General features: G+C 43.1%; 3 protein-coding genes across 20 annotated transcripts in view; 1 reads left to right on the forward strand and 2 right to left on the reverse strand.

Annotated features, from left to right (window-relative positions):
• The window catches only part of LOC146407117 (uncharacterized), a 101,116-nt gene extending 99,647 nt beyond the window's left edge, over nt 1–1,469 (reverse strand). For all 12 annotated transcript variants that reach the window (XR_014824870.1, XR_014824873.1, XR_014824876.1 and 9 more), the window contains exons 1-2: nt 1,292–1,469; nt 43–178 (exon numbers count right to left, since the gene is read on the reverse strand). Coding sequence is in view for 3 of the 12 variants with exons in the window: in XM_084991365.1 (XP_084847491.1) it covers nt 43–136 (94 nt within the window). In the remaining 9 variants the exon portion in view is untranslated. The remainder of the gene's footprint in view (nt 1–42; nt 179–1,291) is intronic.
• PLPPR1 (phospholipid phosphatase related 1) overlaps nt 1–16,870 on the forward strand; it is a 337,564-nt gene that overhangs the window by 290,632 nt on the left and 30,062 nt on the right. The window lies entirely within an intron of this gene.
• LOC100515185 (acyl-coenzyme A amino acid N-acyltransferase 2) overlaps nt 6,805–16,870 on the reverse strand; it is a 46,557-nt gene continuing 36,491 nt past the window's right edge. For all 7 annotated transcript variants that reach the window (XR_014824796.1, XM_084991169.1, XM_084991168.1 and 4 more), the window contains one exon: nt 6,805–9,465. Coding sequence is in view for 6 of the 7 variants with exons in the window: in XM_084991169.1 (XP_084847295.1) it covers nt 8,872–9,465 (594 nt within the window). In the remaining variant the exon portion in view is untranslated. The remainder of the gene's footprint in view (nt 9,466–16,870) is intronic.

Here is a 16,870-nt window from a genome sequence, read left to right on the forward strand (position 1 = left end):
CAATCGGGCGGGCCATTCAAGGGGAAGTTTGGCACCTCTTACCTCTTGCTAAGTCCCTGTGGGTTCCTCGATTTGGTCCAGCTCGTTCTGTGTTAAGGCAGCCACCAGTGGAGTAGCCAGTTACGTCATTCTCCATTTGTTCCCCTTTCTTCCTCAACCTGGCCCCTGCCAGTAAAAGCTGGAAGGCAATTTCAATAACTTGAGACATAGGCATATCCCTAAAGCCCCTTTCAACTCTTGGATTTTTCTCTCTATATACAGGGTTCTCTGACCAATAAAAGTCCCAGGCCTTTAACCCATCAACCATCTTTAAATTCCCCGAGGCTTCACGGTCTATAGCTGTGTATATGCCTAGAGGCTTTAGAGATCCTTTCCAGAAATTCTGAAGAAACTCCACTGGGTTTCTGTTTGACCTCCTGAACTTTGCTCAGACGTCTCTGTTTCGGCCCCCTCTTCACAATCTTGCAAGAATGCCATCTCCATAATGTTCAAGTTTTGGCCTCTCCCCAGCACTGCATCCCAATTAGGATCCACTGCTGGTTCAGCTGTGCCTCCAACAGCCTGTGCCGGCTGCCAGGGATTGTGTGTGAAGCTGACTTGCCCCCTCTCTGACCTCATCCAGCACCATTTTATGTTCCTCTCATAACATAAAGGTGAGGAGAGTATTTGATACATTTGGAACACTGGCCCAGGTCGGGGTGTGGGTTGCAAAAAATTCATGGCAAAAGATTTTCTGTTCTCTGTTGATCATCTCTCTAAGTTGCTACACTGGTCTTCCAATTAAAGAAATCTGAAGTTGAAAAAGAAGAATGGACCCAGATCAATCCCAACGACTCCCCAGTTTGAGCATTCCCACCTCCAGTGGGGGCTTGCCTTAAGGGATTTTGCCCCACCTGACAGGATCCAAAAACAAAGTCCCAGGCCTTCAACCCAGGTACCTTGGCGGTTTTCACCTTTATATTGTCTGCCCACTCCCACCAGGTGGGCCACAAACCCACAACCAGCAGGACCTCACAGAGAACATGGGCACAAGCTTATATCTTTAACAAGGTTACCCGAAAGGCATCTTCCAAACCCCTCAAATGTTTTGTTTTGTTTGGTTGGTTGTTTGTGGGTTTTTTCCCCCACTATAAAATGAAACTAAGTGCCGAGGTTGACGGCACTTCGCCAGGTGCATCAAGGGACAGACCCTGGAACAAATGGACCAGGCAGCTGCTTGGACACATGCACAGGTTCTCAGTACTAGCAAGAAGCTCCCAAACCAACAGGCAAAACTTCTGACAGGACTTACCTCCTGGTTAGGCAACCAAATTTGTCACTGGGCCAGCTTCATTTTGCCAGATGCACAGCAAAACCAAATCGCTAAGAAGCTTGTGAGGAGGGGTGGGCGGGAAAGTTGTCATCACTAGGCAGCCACGCAAAGACCAACAACGCTCTCTCAAACCCGCCCCCTGGGAGCCAAGGGGTTTGTGGGATTTGTGGGATAGCCAATAAAGAAGCAGGGCTGTCTGAGGCATGGGGCGTGTAGGAGCGTGATCGGGAAAACGTGCCTTAACCAGGGCTCTGCACAGGTGCGCCGAAGCAAAGGCCTCTGAACTTTCAAAAGGTCACGAGGGATGCCAGCACATGCCCAGCTGGAGGGAGTCTGTGCTAGTCCTTCCTAACCAGCTCAGCTTGAACTAGACACAGCTGAGATTCCAGGTGCCTGGAAAATAACTCGGCCAATCATCTTATTTAGGCTCTGTGCCTGGCTTGGAGGACAAGCAAGTCTTATAACAACTTTGATCAGTGAAAACAATTGAAATGGACTTGACTAATCATTATGCACTGTTTCAGAAAGAACCACGAAAAAAAAAAAAAAAAAGAGTAAGGAAACGAAAAGAGAAAAGTATGTAAAAACATTTTCAAATATCATCTTTATCACAGTGTGTAAACTCAGAACACATTTATTAATTGAGGGTGGAATTTTCGCTAATTCAGGCCCAGAATTTGATATCCTCCACAGGTACTGCATCTTGTAGTCAGGATGTCTAGAAAAGCACTTAATTAGTTAAAATGTTACTTGGTTAGCATGCAATTAAAAAAAAAAAAGCTGAATAGTGTCTATGGGTATTTGCATAAGCTGTGGAAAAAACCTACCACACAGTTCTTGTCCCCTGGCTAAACTGACTTTTCCATTGTTGACACAACTACATTTCCTCTACCGGTGTTCTTTCTTTTCTGACTTTTTTTTTCATTCAGGGCAATGCTGAACATTCACTAAAGCTTTCTCACTGAGGTCAGAACACACCCCTGCTTGGTATGATTTTTTTCTTTCTGTACATGTGATACTAAAATATTAGCAAACCCCTCTGTCTTTGGCCTAGTCTGTCTTTTACTCTAATGTGAAAGGCTTTTCATATTTCTTTTTGAAAAACTATTGAAGTCTGTCTTTTACTATTATGTGTTGAGCTAATCCATCTAAAACATTGTAAGGACCCTTATCACATTCACCTCAGTTATATAATATTGGAAGCCATAATAGACAAGAGAAGACTAGTTTATTTCATCTCTAGCTACTGCAACCTGGGTAGCTACTGCTGCCAGGTGGGCAAAATACTAGTTACGTGAGTTGTAGAGGAAGACTATAAACCCAATCCTTTTATAAACTCATCTCTCCTTGCATGAGCTCAGGTAGATTAAAGCCCCCAAGTTTTAGTTTACTCATCTGTTAATGGAAATAGGTTCATAACTACCTATGCTGGAATTTTTTTTTCCTTTTCAGCTGTACCCACTGCATATAGAAGTTCCCAGACAGGGACTAAATCCAAGCCACAGCTGCAGCAACACTGCATCCTTAACCCACTGGGCCAGGCCAGGGAGCAAACCCACAAGGCCTCAGAGACAATGCCAGGTCTTTAACCGGCTGTGCCACAGAGCAAACTCCTGTGATGATTAATTTTATGTATTATATATTGACTGAGCCACAGGGAGCCAAGATATTTGGTTAAAGATTATTCTGGGTATGTCTGTGGGGGTGTTTGGGGATGAGATCGACATTAGACTCAGCAGGCTGAGTGAAATAGTTTCCCTTCCTATTATGGGCGACCCTCATCCAGTCAATGGAAGGCTACTAAGCAGAACAAAAAGGCTGACCTTCCTTTGCAAAGAGGCAATTCCTCCTGCCTAAAAGTTTGAGCTGAGACATCATCATTTGCAGCCTGAAGTCTCATACTGACACATGGGCTGGCCTTGGATCTCGAGCCTGCTGGCTTTAGGACTGAAATTTAGACAGTTACCTCTGGTAGTTCTCAGGCCTTCAGACTCAGACTGGAATCAACCCATCAGCTCTCCCTGGGTCTCCAGATTGCAGGTTGCCCATCTGGAGACGTCTCAGCCTCCATAATTGCAGGTGGCCGTTCCTTATAGTCCCTTTCTTTCTAAACAGAATGTTTGTTTTATTTCTCTGGAGAGCCGGGACTAAGATGTTGGTACTGAGAGTGGTTCTAGAGCAACAGAGTTTTGAGGATGATTTTCTAAATTGGATCTGGCCTTTCTGGAATTGACCCTTTATTCTGATTAGATTTACAGATGCCAATAACTCTTTCAAGCAGTAAGGAGAACACTGATAGTCTATGGCATGACTTGGCAATCGTTCTAAGCAAAATGTCAACACTGGATTCTCCTATTCAGCCTCTTACAAGAAGCAAAGGGCTGGGTGAATTTGTGATTTTTGGGGACATTTGGACAAGCTGAAAGATATGATGAGATTGGCTGGTTGCTCCTCATGTCGCAGGGCAAAGTAGGGAAAGAAAACGATGAGCTCAGGGAGTTACACTCCCAGCTTCTGTGTCCATACATGATCTGAAGGCTTTGATGTGCGCTCTGAAGAACATCCTTATCTTCTGTAGCCACAGGGCAGAGACTGCGAAAAATCAAATCCAGCATCTTAACCTGTGAGGGGCTGACTCACCATGCTCGTTGAACTCACTGCCTCGTGGGCTATCTACTGTTAAAGCTGATGTGAAGATTCAATGGTAGAACTCATGAAACGCTTTTAGCAGGGCTTCTGGTATGGAGTAAACACTCAATAAGCACTTTTGCTCTGTGTTTCTGCAATACAGATGGCTTGTTTTTCAGTCCCCCTCCAATCAGGAGATGGAAGTGACTCTACTTGCCATCAGAGATTTCACTGCTCCCCACTATTGCATCATCACAGACAAAATGTAACCCAGTCTCCTCCAACAACAACCCATGGTCCTCTAACCTGAGGACCAGGCATAGTATCAAAGCTTATGAAACTTACAGAGTCTAAAAAATGTCTTATAAAATTCAAGACGGTTATTGGTTTTCAATTCATCCTGTTCAATTTTGATTTAAAAAAACTCGGTTGTGCCATTTGTCCCTCTACACTGCCTCAGGCCAGGTCCAAAAGAGGATGGACGGCTGTGATGGGAGACGTGTTCGTCATCCCGATAGTCTTCAGTACCAAAGCGCGAAAAGCCCTGGTGCAAATGGCTTCAGGTAGGCACTTTGTTGAGTCCCATAACTAGAAATCCAAAGACTGAGCAACTGTGGGAGCAACATAGTTTGAGCCCCGGTTCCATTTCTCTGCAATTCATTTGGCTCAGACCCTGGGTACTGGTTTCATCCTCAGACAAGCTCCCCTCATGGTCTCAATGTATCCTCCACCTTAAGAAAAAACAACAGCCAAAAGGAAAATTTCCCCCACACGCCAAAATGTCTCTTTCAGACAATCTCCATTCTCTTCAGATGTCTCTGACATCTCATTGGCCAGAATAATACCGTATGCTGGAGTTCCCATTGTGCCTCAGCAGGTTAAGAACCTGACATTGTCTCTATGAGGCTGCAGGTTTGATCCCACACATGCCTCAGTGGATTAAGGATCTGGTGTTGCCACAAGCTAAAGCATAGGTTGCAACTGCAGCTTGAATCCAGCATTGTTGTGGCTGTGATATAAGCCTGCAGCTGCAGCTCCAATTCACCCCCCTATCCTGGGAACTTCCATATGCCAATTAAAAAAAAAGTCTGTCACAGGTCCTTCCCTACACTAATCCATGGATGAAGAAAAAAAGACCACTATTATTGATCTACACCAATTAGCACTCACCTGTGGGAGCTAGAATAATTCCTGAATCACAAAAACACAGGGACATATGGGTACCATCAGGAAGGCAAATGTTTAGGCTACCAACAGTGTAAACGGCAGAGGATTTTTGTTTGTTTGTTTGTTTTCAATGGCTGCATCTGTGGCATATGGAGGTTCCTAGGCTTGGGGTCTAATTGGAGTTAGAGCTGCCATTCTACACCAGAGCTACTGCAACTCCACCGCAGTGTGGATTTGAGCCACATCTGACACTTACTCCACAGCTCATGGCAAGGACATATCCTTAACCCCCTGAGGGAAGCCAAGGATCAAACCCCCATCCTCAGGGACACTAGTCGGGTTTGTAACCCATTGAACCACAGTGGGAATTCCAGATTTTTAAAGCAATGAAACTTACTTCCAGAAGCAATAGAAATTTATGAAGAGCACATATAAGGATAGGTGGAAAATACCTAGCCATGGTTAAACATAACAATGAAACAGTAGAGTAGCAAGCCTTCGAGACTAAGGCTGCCAGGTCCAGCATTAATTACTAGGTGTATGCAAAGGTGCATAAACCCTTTGTCTTTGAGATAGACTGTGTCGCTACCCTAGAAAGGGAATATGATAGGGTGGAAGTTACTGGGATCCATATATATATACATAAATAGAATGACGAAAAGTGTTCTGGAGATAGTTCTGCCATCAGCCAAGAAGGGGGATACAGCTTAGAGAATCAACATGTTTGGAAAAGTCAATTCAGGAGTAATCTTTCCAGAAGTTACAGAAAATACTTAACATGCATCAGAAACCAGGAGAGCACATCCACCCTGCCCACTTTTCATTTGTTTAGAAAATAGTTAGGGGAGACAGGAAAAACAGGTGGAGCAAATTGCACTGATCGGCAACTGAATAGTCTTTGCTGGTGATGGATCTCATTTTTGTTCACGGTCACCAAATGGACATGGTTTTCAATGGATGCTGGCCCATCTCTATGTCCGTGGGTCATTCTTCTTTGTCTAAGCTGGTGGGATGGTCTCCTTTCCTTTGCCTGTTATTACTTTAGGCATGAGCATGTGATACAGTTCTGCCCCATGGGGTACAAAGCAAAATGAATAAAAGCAGTAAATAATTTCACTCCCAGCCACACCTTGATAGAATTTCAGAACACTGAAAACGAAGGGAAAATTGTAAGACACCTTCTTTCAGAGAACGAAGGGGAAAAAAATCCTATAAAGTAACAAGAATCAGATTTCACATTGGCAACAATGGATGCCAAAAGGAAAAACCAAACTACTGAGGGAAAATTATTGTTACCATCAATTTCCATAGGTATAAAAATTGTAAAGAGTAAGGGTAAAATAAATACAGATAAACATGGATCTTTTGAAATAATTCCTTGAATTTGTACTTAGTAAAAATGGCCAAAAATTATTAATAAGGCCAATAATTACAAAGACATAAGATGGGTAGGGATGGATTGGGAGTTTAAGATTAGCAGATGCAAACTCACATATGGATAATTGACAAGGTCCTACTGCATAGCACAGGGAACTATATTCACTTCCTAGGATAAGCCATAATGGAAAAGAATATATACGTATGTATAACCAAATCACTTTGTTGTACAGCAGAAATTAACACGACATTGTAAATCAACTATACTTCAATAAAATAAAAAGGTTTTAGAAGGCATAAGAAACAGTGAGGAACCAAGAAACTATTAAGGTTAAATTTTATTGTAAAAATATTCTGATATTAATGGGAGTGTCATGTAGACAAAGATGTAATATATGCTAGAGTCCTTGTCTGTTGAGCAGAAAAGTAACTGTATTGATTCTACCTTTTAAAAAAAAAAAACTTTTTGTTATGAAAATTTGCAAGAATACATAAAAATAGAGAAAACAAACTTTACTATACCCATCATCTGGATGTAACAATTTTTCACATTTGCCATATTCCTATAGTATTTTAAAGCCATTTCCAGATATTTTGGAACTTCACCTCTAAATATTCCAGAATGCATCTCTAAAAAGTAACTTTTTTATATAACCCCAATGCCATTTTGGCACCTAACAATATATTTTTTAGTATCATTTAATATCTACTCAGATTTAAAGTTCTCATTATCCCTTAAATCCTTTTTACCTTGTTCAGACCACACCCATACATAGCATTTTGTTGGTATACCTCTTCCGTTCCTTTTATTTTGAAGAGCCCTCCAGCTCTTGCCAATGCAAAAAGAAAAAAAAAAAATACAAAATCCCACAAAGTGAAAAATTCCAAATTTGTTCATGCAATTAACTTGAGTAAAGAGACAAGGTCAGTTTGTAATTAACTTGTGAAGAGACCAGGTCATAAAATGACTGACAATCTATGTTTGACTGTCTCCTTATAGAAGCATTTAACTTGTTCACTAGCCATAACATTAGTAAGAATTTTGATCTAACGGCTTGATTTGTTTCAAGTTTAACATTGTTGTTAGACGTAGGTCTAAGTAGTGGTGGGCACTCCACATTACAGTTGGTCATGAAACCTATTATGTCAAGTAGATGATTTTTAGAGATGCTAAATTTTAATCAGGTTCAGATGGTGACAATCTGACTGCCCCCCCCCATTGCAAAGTGAGGTACCTTATCACTAGCAAATTATCTAGAGGATGAGACTCTGTACTTTGATAAAATTACTCTTTAATTTTAAAGAGGGTAATGAAAAGAGAGTAAAAAAAAGTAAATGAGAAACCAATTAGACATTAACAAAATAAGAACGCTGCATCTCTAGGAGCTAGAAAAAGAAAATATAGCAGAAGGAATGAGCTTATTTAAGAGAAACAGACATTGATGAATCAGGAAAAATTACATTTGACCAATAAACAACCCAAACGCTGTTCTAGGAAAAGATCAATAAAACAGACAAATATTTGGCAAGTCAGACGAAAAGGAAAAAGAGAAAGCAACAGGGGATATGTAAAAAATTCTAAGAGAAAAATACAGGCCAGAAAATAGGGGTGAAATTTTGAGCATTTATAAATGACTAGGTTGGTGCCAAAAGAAATTTTAAAATCAGAATTAGTCAATATGAGAAACTGATCTATTAGATGAATGAGCAAAATTAGTCCATTAATGAATGTAATTCACATTAACAGATTGGAGGGGAAAATCATGAAAATGCTAATAGCTAACACTGATATAAAAATTGCTATGTGCCAGGTACTGTTCTGCTTTAAACTTACTCATTTAATTTCCATAAATGCTACAATGGGACCTGACTATTTAATCCCACTCCTCATTAAAATTATAAAGAGAAGTATGTTCTAGGGACAAAAAGAAGCATCACTATTCTAAAAAAATTGAAGTATACACTGGAATCTATAGAAAGGATTACTCTTGATGATAGTATTAGAACTTTTCATATCAAATGTCAAATTCAACTCAAAATAACAGAAATGATTTCACAAGTAACTTGTGCAGTTCCAGGAAATTCATCTAGATTGGCAATACCTGGATCCGAGGTTGCCTGGATCTGAGGTACAAAAGGTTATTCAATTTGGAAGGATATAATAATTTTGAAATAGTAACACATTCTGGTGTATATAAACTAAGAATCAATTTTAAAAGTTCACATACAATTTTTCCAGAAATATTTCAGATGCACTTCATCAATTGATTCGGCCCAATTTCCTCCCAGTTGATTCAAGATGACTGTGAATCTGGAAAAATCAGGATTGCCTCCTCTTCCATGACATCCCACTTTTTTTTGCCTCCCCACTCCATCATCCCCCTTACTCATAATTTGCTTCTGCTTCCAACAAGGTGTTGCCTGAAGAATTTCAGGATCTCTCTCCAGGCATGCTCCTGGGCTGCTGCATGAGCAACAGGGTCCCCTCCCCAGAGCAGGGGGAGGGGAAAACCACGGGTCCTAGACCCGTAGCACAGGGGCCCATAGGGCGGCTCTATGAGGTGGCCTGCCCCAGGGTAGAGCAGCATCCTTCCATTGCTTCTCCCGTGACTTTGGAGCTGGCCCAGGGCCTGCTCAGCATAGTCTCTGCTATTGAGGCATTCATCATCCTCCCCTATAATGAAGAGGATCTGGCCCTGAGATTTTTCAATAGGAAGCACACTTTGTTGATTCAGTTCATCTCGGGGATCCCCCATGCAGTGGCGAAGGCGCACAGCCCCCGAGGCGTTGACTTCCATGCGTTCCAGAAATGAGGGAATGGGTGTTAAAACCAGATCCCGGTACCTGAGTGGAACTTCAAAGATGGCATTGCTCCCATTGATGCAGACAGTGGCTACCACCTGCTTCAGGTAGCAGGCCATGGCCAGCCCAATCTCTGCACCTTTGCTCACAGAGATCACTCCAATTCCTGGCTTTTGGATCTAAAGAACAAAATAAAGGGAACCTATTACAAGCCAGACTCTGAGAAGGAGCTGTCCTATAAGCTCCTATAAGACCAATACAGCATTCTGATGAGAAGAGTCAGAACATGTTGGGTGGGGGTGAGGATCCTGGCACTAGGGTTTCCAGCTTCAGTGACACACAGAGAACACTACCTAGTAACTCTCCTGGAGCCTTATTGTCTTAAGGGGTGGTAATATTACCTACCTTGCAGGAACAAAATGAAGACCAAGCGAAACCATAGAAATAAAAACTCTTCATCAAAAACAGTGTTCTATAAGGCCAAAAGATGTCTAAATGCACCAGCAACATTCAATATCACGGGAGCAGAGGCAGGTAAGCTTTCTGAAGCATCAGATTCTTCTCTCCAGCTAGGGAAAGAAGTGCCCTGCTTTCTTTCTAATGTCGGGTAAGTGGAATTCATATTTAACTAGCATTTTATAGCTACAAAGGATCCAAGGGCTACTCCTGTAAGCACTGGGAGTATAAAGGTAAAAGACTGAGAGAGGACAAGATGGCAGAGGAGTAGGGGGACACGCTCGCCCTCTCCCACAAACACAACAAAAAAAGCACATCTACAGAAGAAATGACTCGCACAGAACAACAACCAATCGCTGGCAGAGGAACCTAAACTCCAATAACGGCAAGAAGTTCGTGACATTATTGGGCAGAACGGGAGAAAAGAGGAGAGTGAGAGAAGGTGAATCCGAGCGGGACGGGCGCTCGAAAGGGAACTGCGGAGGAGAAAGGGATCCCGCACCCTGGAAAGTCTCCTACCGGGCGAAAGATCAAACGAACCGGAGGAATCTCCAGATGCAGAGAAGAGTGTAGCAGTAAGTCGGAGTACGGAAAAACGGATCAAGAACCCAACGGACCATCTGAACTACGGGCACAGTCACCAAAAATTGAGACGCCTGGGTGGGGGCTGGGCACCGAATCCTCGGCTCCAGAGGTTAGTCCCCGGGAAAGGGCCGGGGGACGCCTGGGTGGGGGCTGGGCACCGAGACCTCGGCTCCAGAGATTAGTCCCCAGGCTAGGGGGGCGGGGAAGAGCGGAAACTGCTTGGGAGGTCTCTAAACCATTTGACGGGGCAGAGACTGCCTGGGAGACTAGAAAACAAAGCTGTCACAGAGGAAGGGAGCAATACTCTAGGGGCGGGGAAGTGGAAAGCCGCCTCAGAGGGAACCTGGGAGAAGAGCCTGGTCTGCGCCCATGCTGGGGAGGGGAGAGAAGAAGGGGTGGGTCCCCATAGAATACCCCCCACGCCACAGCAAGCTTCAGGCCCGCTAGCTAGCAGAAAGCTGTGCTTCCCAGTGCATTCCCTCCCCCCACCCCCGCCACCCCCTACGCTCTCGCGGAACCTGGGGCTGCCTGCCATCCAGGAGGGCTGGCCTCAACAATTGCCTGAAGCCTACCACCGCAGGGGCTCTCCCTGCACAGGCCTGCTTGCCCTTTGGAGGGGCTACACTTCCACAGAGCAGCACCAAACACCACCAGCCCCCTAGAAAAGGCCTGCAGCCCAGAAAAGCTAGAACAAGCCTAGCCAGGCCGTGAATAGATCGACCTAATTCTCCGACGGTTTTTCTGAGACGGGCTCCCCCGGGGAGGAGCCTCTTGAGTCTCCAAGGGCCTTGCTACACGCCCAAGACCCCAGGGGGTGCTAAGACCTAGTGGACCAGCTGCATAGGACTGCCAGCTCCAGGCAGGACCCCCTGCAGCCCAGAAAAGCTGCAACAAGCCTGGCCGAATCGGGAAAAGATCTCAGACGGTCTTTCTGAATCGGGCTGCCCTGGGGAGGAGCCTCTTGAGTCTCCAAGGGCCCTGCTACCCGCCCAAGACCCCAAGGGGTGCTGAGACCTAGTGGACCAGCTGCATAGGACTGCCAGCTCCAGGCAGGACCCCCTGCAGCCCAGAAAAGCTGCAACAAGCCTGGCCGAATCGGGAAAAGATCTCAGACGGTCTTTCTGAGTCGGGCTGTCCTGGGGAGGAGCCTCTTGAGTCTCCAAGGGCCCTGCTACCCGCCCAAGACCCCAGGGGGTGCTGAGACCTAGTGGACCAGCTGCATAGGACTGCCAGCTCCAGGCAGGACCCCCTGCAGCCCAGAAAAGCTGCAACAAGCCTGGCCGAATCGGGAAAAGATCTCAGACGGTCTTTCTGAATCGGGCTGCCCTGGGGAGGAGCCTCTTGAGTCTCCAAGGGCCCTACTACCTGCCCAAGCCCCCAGGGAATGCTGAGACCTAGTGGACCAGCTGCATAGGACTGCCAGCTCCAGGCAGGACCCCCTGCAGCCCAGAAAAGCTGCAACAAGCCTGGCCGACTTGGGAAAAGATCTCAGACGGTCTTTCTGAGTCGGGCTGCCCTGGGGAGGAACCTCTTGAGTCTCCAAGGGCCCTGCTACCCGCCCAAGACCCCAGGGGGTGCTGAGACCTAGTGGACCAGCTGCATAGGACTGCCAGCTCCAGGCAGGACCCCCTAGCCCAGAAAAGCTGCAACAAGCCTGGCCGACTTGGGAAAAGATCTCAGACGGTCTTTCTGAATCAGGCTGCCCTGGGGAGGAGCCTCTTGAGTCTCCAAGGGCCCTGCTACCTGCCCAAGCCCCCAGGGAATGCTGAGACCTAGTGGACCAGCTGCATAGGACTGCCAGCTCCAGGCAGGACCCCCTGCAGCCCAGAAAAGCTGCAACAAGCCTGGCCGACTTGGGAAAAGATCTCAGACGGTCTTTCTGAGTCGGGCTGCCCTGGGGAGGAGCCTCTTGAGTCTCCAAAGGCCCTGCTACCCGCCCAAGACCCCAAGGGGTGCTGAGACCTAGTGGACCAGCTGCATAGGACTGCCAGCTCCAGGCAGGACCCCCTGCAGCCCAGAAAAGCTGCAACAAGCCTGGCCGAATCGGGAAAAGATCTCAGACGGTCTTTCTGAGTCGGGCTGTCCTGGGGAGGAACCTCTTGAGTCTCCAAGGGCCCTGCTACCCGCCCAAGACCCCATGGGGTGCTGAGAACCAAGTGAAATCTGCTACCATCGTGGGGTGGACCTCCCAGTCCTGTCTGCCCTCAGGAAGTCCTCCTTTGCTTCAAAGAAACACTGTTAGTCCCATCAACACTCCAGAAAAGCCACACTGCCTCAAAAAAGATTGACCAACAATGACAGCCCTCAGGAAATATTCCAGGGCAGTGACAAGGCAAACACTACCCCATAACGGAGAGTACAACTCCCTCAGGAGAAAGAAGACAACAAGCAAGATGAAGAAGCTGAGAAACCATCCCCAGTCAAACCAACAGGAGAACTCACCTAAAACAGTCAACAATGAAACAGATCTCTGCAGTCAGACAGACCTGGAGTTCAAAAGAGAAATACTGAAAATACTGAAGGAATTAAGAGAAGATATGAACAGTAATGCAGATACCCTCAGAAAGGAGCTAGAAAATATAAGGAGGAGCCAAGAAAAACTAGAACATTCATTTGCAGAGATGCAAACTGAACTAGGGGCAGTAAAAACCAGAATGAATAATGCAGAAGAACGAATCAGTGATATGGAAGATAGAATAATGGAAATCACTCAATCTGGTCAACAGACAGAAAACGGAATCAAAAAACTGGAAAGCAATATAAGAGACCTATGGGATAATATAAAACGGGCCAATCTACGCATAATAGGAATTCCAGAAGGAGTAGAAAAAGATAAGGGAATGGAAACTATATTTGAAGAAATTATCGCTGGAAACTTCCCAAATCTAAAGGATACTGGATTCAAGATACAAGAAGCACAGAGGGCCCCAAACAAACTGAACCCAAACAGACCCACACCAAGACACATCATAATAAAAATGGCAAAAGTTAGTGATAAAGAGAGGATCCTAAAGGCAGCAAGAGAAAAACAGAATGTTACCTACAAGGGAACCCCCATAAGAATATCAGCTGATTTCTCTACAGAAACACTACAGGCCAGGAGGGAATGGCAAGAGATATTTAAAGTGCTCAAAGGAAAAAATATGCAACCTAGAATACTCTATCCAGCAAGAATATCATTTAAAATAGAAGGGGAAATAAAAATTTTTCCCAACAAACAAAAACTTAAAGAATACAGCAACACAAAACCCAGGTTAAAGGAAATATTGAAAGGGCTTCTCTAAACCAAAAAGAAAGGAAGGAAAGGGAAGAAAAAAGAAAAGAAAAAAAAAAAAAGAAGAAGAAGAAGAGGAAGAACTAGGACTGAGGAAGATGCAATCAGAGAGCAGTCACTCAAATAAGCCAGCATACAGATTTAATCATGAACATGCTTCAAACAAAATAAAATTAAAAAGAAAAAAATAAAAGAGTCATCAAAACCATAAAATGTGGGCAAGGGATGTTAGGAGGTAAATGATCCTTTTTGTTTGTATGTATGTCTCTCTTCTTAATTTTAATATAATAATGAAGTGTTTGAACTTACAGGACCATCAGGCTAAAACACACAATTATGGGAAGGGGTTAGCATACTTAAAAAACAGGGCAACCACAAGCCAAAACCAAATATTGCATTCGCAAAAAATGAAAAAAAAAAATACACTCAAGCAGATAATAACAGGAGACCATCCAACCAAAAAAAAAAAAAAAAAAAAGAAGAATGGAGAACCATAGAATCAACTGGAACACGAGGATCAAATGGCAATAAATAATCATCTATCAATTATCACCTTAAATGTCAATGGACTGAATGCCCCAATCAAAAGACAGAGAATGGCTGAGTGGATAAAACGGCAAAAACCTTCAATATGCTGCCTACAAGAAACTCACCTTAGGACAAAAGATACATATAGATTGAAAGTGAAAGGCTGGGGAAAAGTATTTCATGCCAATAGACATGACAGAAAAGCAGGAGTTGCAACGCTCATATCAGACAAAATAGACTTTAAAACAAAAGACATAAAGAAAGACAAAGAAGGACACTATTTAATGATTAAGGGATCCATCCAAGGAGAGGATGTTACTATCATCAACATATATGCCCCAAACATAGGAGCACCCAGATACATACAACAAATATTAACAGACATAAAGGGAGATATTGATGAGAATACAATCATAGTAGGAGACCTTAATACCCCCCTCACATCAATGGACAGATCCTCTAGACAGAAAACCAATAAAGCAACAGAGATCCTAAAGGAAACAATAGAAAAGTTAGACTTCATTGATATCTTCAGGACACTACATCCAAAAAAATCAGAATACACATTCTTCTCAAATGCTCATGGAACATTCTCAAGAATCGACCACATATTGGGACATAAAGCGAATCTCAATAAATTTAGGAGCATAGAAATTATCTCAAGTATCTTCTCTGACCACAATGCCATGAAATTAGAAATCAACCATGGGAAAAGGAAAGAGAAAAAACCTACTCCATGGAGACTAAACAACATGCTACTAAAAAACCAATGGGTCAATGAGGAAATCAAGAAGGAAATTAAAAACTATCTTGAAACAAATGATAATGAAGACACAACCTCTCAAAATCTATGGGATGCTGCGAAAGCAGTGCTCAGAGGGAAATTTATAGCAATCCAGGCCTTTCTCAAAAAAGAAGAAAGATCCCAAATTGACAACTTAACCCTCCAACTAAATGAATTAGAAAAAGAAGAACAAAGAAGTCCTAAAGTTAGCAGAAGGAAGGAAATTATAAAGATCAAAGAAGAAATCAATAAAATAGAGACTCAAAAAACAATAGAGAAAATTAATAAAACCAAGAGCTGGTTCTTTGAAAAGGTGAACAAAATTGATAAACCCCTGGCCAGACTCACTAAAAAGAGGAGAGAAAGAACCCAAATCACCAAAATTATAAATGAAAAAGGAGAAATCACAACGGATACAGCAGAAATACAAAAAACCATAAGAGAATACTATGAACAACTATATGGTAATAAGTTTGACAATCTGGAAGAAATGGACAATTTTCTAGAATCTTACAGCCTGCCAAAACTGAATCAAGCAGAAACAGACCAACTGAACAGACCAATCACTAGAAATGAAATTGAAGAGGTCATAAAATCACTCCCTACAAATAAAAGCCCAGGACCAGATGGCTTCACAGGTGAATTCTATCAAACATATAAAGAGGAATTGGTGCCCATCCTCCTTAAACTCTTTCAAAAGGTTGAAGAAGAAGGAATACTCCCAAAGACATTCTATGAGGCCACCATCACCCTCATTCCAAAACCAGGCAGAGATACCACCAAAAAAGAAAACTATCGCCCAATATCATTGATGAATATAGATGCAAAAATTCTCAACAAAATCTTAGCCAACCGAATCCAAGAACATATCAAAAAAATTATACACCATGACCAGGTTGGGTTCATCCCAGGTTCAAAAGGATGGTTCAACATACGCAAATCAATCAACATCATACACCACATTAACAAAAAAAAAGTCAAAAATCATATGATCATCTCAATAGATGCAGAAAAAGCATTTGACAAAGTTCAACATCCATTCATGATCAAGACCCTCGCCAAAGTGGGTATAGAGGGAACATTCCTGAATATAATCAAAGCCATTTATGATAAACCCACAGCAAATATAATACTCAATGGGGAAAAACTGAAAGCCTTCTCACTCAAATCTGGAACAAGACAGGGATGCCCACTCTCACCACTGCTCTTCAACATCGTTTTGGAAGTCTTAGCCACAGCAATTAGACAAACAAAAGAAATAAAAGGCATCCATATAGGAAGAGAAGAGATCAAACTGTCACTGTATGCAGATGACATGATTCTATACCTAGAAAACCCTAAGAACTCAACCCCAAAACTCCTTGAACTGATTAATAAATTCAGCAAAGTGGCAGGATATAAGATTAACATTCAGAGGTCAGTTGCATTTCTGTATACCAGCAATGAAACATTAGAAAAGGAATACAAAAATACGATACCTTTTAAAATTGTACCTCACAAAATCAAATACCTCGGAATACACCTAACCAAAGAGGTAAAGGACCTATATGCCGAGAACTATAAAACCTTAATCAAAGAAATCAAAGAAGATGTAAAAAAATGGAAAGATATTCCATGTTCCTGGATTGGAAAAATCAATATTGTGAAAATGGCCATCCTACCCAAAGCAATCTACAAATTCAATGCAATCCCTATCAAATTACCCAGGACATTTTTCACAGAACTAGAACAAACAATCCAAACACAAAAGACCCAGAATCGCCAAAGCAATCCTGAGAAACAAAAACCAAGCAGGAGGCATCACTCTCCCAGACTTCAAGAAATACTACAAAGCCACAGTCATCAAAACAGTGTGGTACTGGTATCAAAACAGACAGACAGACCAATGGAACAGAATAGAGAATCTGGAAATTAACCCTGACACCTATGGTCAATTAATCTTTGACAAGGGAGGCAA

This window comes from Sus scrofa, chromosome 1 (genome assembly GCF_054392235.1).
Source record: "Sus scrofa isolate SSC_HxYL_T2T_F1_AM1 chromosome 1, Sscrofa_HxYL_maternal_Yorkshire_Landrace_v2.0, whole genome shotgun sequence".
Taxonomy (NCBI): domain Eukaryota; kingdom Metazoa; phylum Chordata; class Mammalia; order Artiodactyla; family Suidae; genus Sus; species Sus scrofa.